Source organism: Galeopterus variegatus, unplaced genomic scaffold (genome assembly GCF_000696425.1).
Source record: "Galeopterus variegatus unplaced genomic scaffold, G_variegatus-3.0.2 Scaffold2245, whole genome shotgun sequence".
Classification (NCBI taxonomy): Eukaryota; Metazoa; Chordata; class Mammalia; order Dermoptera; family Cynocephalidae; genus Galeopterus; species Galeopterus variegatus.
In genome coordinates this window covers 236,697-239,574 of record NW_007728356.1, presented here as the reverse complement: position 1 = coordinate 239,574, position 2,878 = coordinate 236,697, and the positions used below count along the sequence as shown (strand labels likewise).

General features: G+C 49.3%; 1 protein-coding gene across 1 annotated transcript in view; it reads left to right on the top strand.

The window, feature by feature from the left end:
* Window positions 1-2,279: 2,279 nt before the first annotated feature.
* Window positions 2,280-2,878, top strand: part of IRS2 (insulin receptor substrate 2) — a 33,675-nt gene continuing 33,076 nt past the window's right edge. The window contains exon 1 of the mRNA XM_008581060.1: window positions 2,280-2,857. Coding sequence (XP_008579282.1) covers window positions 2,280-2,857 — 578 coding nt within the window. The remainder of the gene's footprint in view (window positions 2,858-2,878) is intronic.

Below are 2,878 nucleotides of genomic sequence, written 5' to 3'. Positions count from 1 at the left end.
AAAATAATGGAATTATTCCAGAAAGAATCTTTCCTTTTAGTAAACAATTACCATTGTGTCAGATTTTGTGTTAAAAAAAAAATAAAAGAAAAAACCAAAAACCTCCTTGCTAAAAGATATGGCCATCTTGTTATTCGTCAAAGGGAAGAAAAGCTTCCAACGAAAGATCTTGGACCATGAGAAAAAATTTCATCCAGGCTGTTTGTTGGCAACAGGCCGTGCAAGCAGCACCCGGTCCTGTGTGCAGAGCATGTTGGCAGATGTTATTAGCTGACTTTTGCTGAAAAGTATGGGAGAACAGTTGGAAAATCACAAGGTATAGAACAAGCTTTAAATAAATAAATAGCTTATTTGGCAATTGAAGGGGGGAAAGAAAACGCATTCCTCGGTTGAGGAAGAAGACTGGGATCCTTCTAATTACTTAGTTTCTTACTGTTGGTTCCATGCGCTGACTCCTAATGAGACTTGAAGTTGTACCTCCCACATTTGTATTTAGAGGTTCTAACTTCAGAATTACAATTAGTTTGCAGTTTGCCGTAGGAGATTTGTAATCTTCATGATATGAGAATGCAACCGATAAAGGTGATCATTGTCCCCCTTCCCTCATTTGCCCCAGCTTGTAACCAAGACAGTACCTAGGGAAAGTGTTAACGGCCAGCTGAGAGCTTCCGACACATTAACTTTAAAATACTGGCATTTAACAGTAGAATAGACTTAAGAACAAACAAACAAACCAAAAAGATGACAGTTGCTAACATCTGATGAGAGCAGCAAGTAAATATTCAATATGTATATGAAAATCTAATATTGCATAAAAGGTCAAAATTGGAAAGAAATGATACAACTGCAAAATATACTTTCTCAGAAGAAACCATCGCATGGTGCTGTTTAGGGTTATAGAACATATAGGCAGGCCCAGTTACATCCCTCATAAAGTGGGATGTAAGTGATCACAGAGCCAGTAATATTCGGCCACATTTTCTTAAAGCTCCAAGATAAGAATCTCTTCATGTTTCCTCTCTGAGTAGACATATTGCTAGGCAACATTTAACATTAAAAAAAAAAAAGCAACAAGATCTAAAAAGCATAGAAAATCAAAGCACGATGTCCATAAAGGTAGCGTCCCCAACACATACCCACACAATCATACATTCACACATATGCACACACGCAGGTGCACACCCCTAAAATGGCATTCCTTAAGGTATTATTTTTTAAAGGCATGGTTTAAAAATGGAAGATCAACTTTAAATCCACCTTTTCGAGGCAAATTTCATGATATTCGCCACACTGATTATTCCTAAATTTATGCTACTCATGAGCCATCATAACTGTATACGTGCTAAAAACAAAACCGCTACGATCTCTGTACTAGTCTGGGCTCTCTCACACACGAAATTAACCATCACAGTCTTCAAGTCACATTTCACAGAAATGTTAACAAACAGTTTGCTCTTTCAAAAATTGCAATCCTTAAGATTATTTTCCTTAGACTAAAGATTTTATTACACTGAAAATAAAGACTTTTAATAAATTGCAGAGGATATTCAAAGGCAAGCTTCGAGGACTTAATAAAAAATAGCCCAGATTACAGGGAGATAAACTATTGTTGCAAATCATTCCATGAAGACACACTTTTTCTTTTCTTTTTAATAGACCAGGGTTTGTTTTGTTTCAGTTGCTGTAGGATCCGGAGACTGCGCCGCTCCGCACTCAAGGACTCCCCGCCCTCACCAGTACCCTCACTTTGTGATTCGGTGGATGCGATTGTAGGAGAGCTTATTTGTCGTCGACTTTGAGAGTCACAAAAGCCACGCAGATGTAAAAATTCGAAGCGGTTCCCCAAGGGCATCCTCGATTTGGCAGTCGCTGCCCGACGCGGCGCCCGCAGGTGTGGAGACGCCCACCTCCGCTGTGCGCGGCGACAGGGCGCTGGTGGGCAGGGGGGACCCCGCCGCGGAGACCCGGCTCGGGGGCTGTTTTGTCGCCGAGGCCCGCCCTCTTCCCAGCGCTATGGAAACGGCATTTTTCTACGCCTGCTGGTCCTCCTTCCCTTTCTCCTATTACATCCCAGACACGCGATTACCACATCCCGAGGACCTGACAAGTGAATGGCGCTGATGACGCCCCGGAAAGAGCCTGCGACCGCGGGCTGCGGGGGGAGGGCGCCCCGAGCGGGTGGGACCCCGGGTGCCACGCCCGCGCCCCCTCCTGCACCGCGGCTCTCCTTCCAGGAAAGGGCACGAGGCTGCGACCGATCCCGAGCTCACCGGTGACTAATGTCATGCCGGGAAACGAGCCCGCGGGCCGGGCCCCCGGCCACCACCCGGGCGCAAAGCNTGGTGGCGCCCGCCACGGCCGCCTACCGTGAGGTGTGGCAGGTGAACCTGAAGCCCAAAGGCTTGGGCCAGACCAAGAACCTGACCGGCGTGTACCGCCTGTGCCTGTCGGCGCGCACCATCGGCTTCGTGAAGCTCAACTGCGAGCAGCCGTCGGTGACCCTGCAGCTCATGAACATCCGCCGCTGCGGCCACTCGGACAGCTTCTTCTTCATCGAGGTGGGCCGCTCGGCCGTCACGGGCCCCGGCGAGCTGTGGATGCAGGCCGACGACTCGGTGGTGGCGCAGAACATCCACGAGACCATCCTGGAGGCCATGAAGGCGCTCAAGGAGCTCTTCGAGTTCCGGCCGCGCAGTAAGAGCCAGTCGTCGGGGTCGTCGGCCACGCACCCCATCAGTGTCCCCGGCGCGCGCCGCCACCACCACCTGGTCAACCTGCCTCCCAGCCAGACGGGCCTGGTGCGCCGCTCGCGCACGGACAGCCTGGCCGCCACTCCTCCGGCCACCAAGTGCAGCTCGTGCCGGGTGCGCACGGCCAG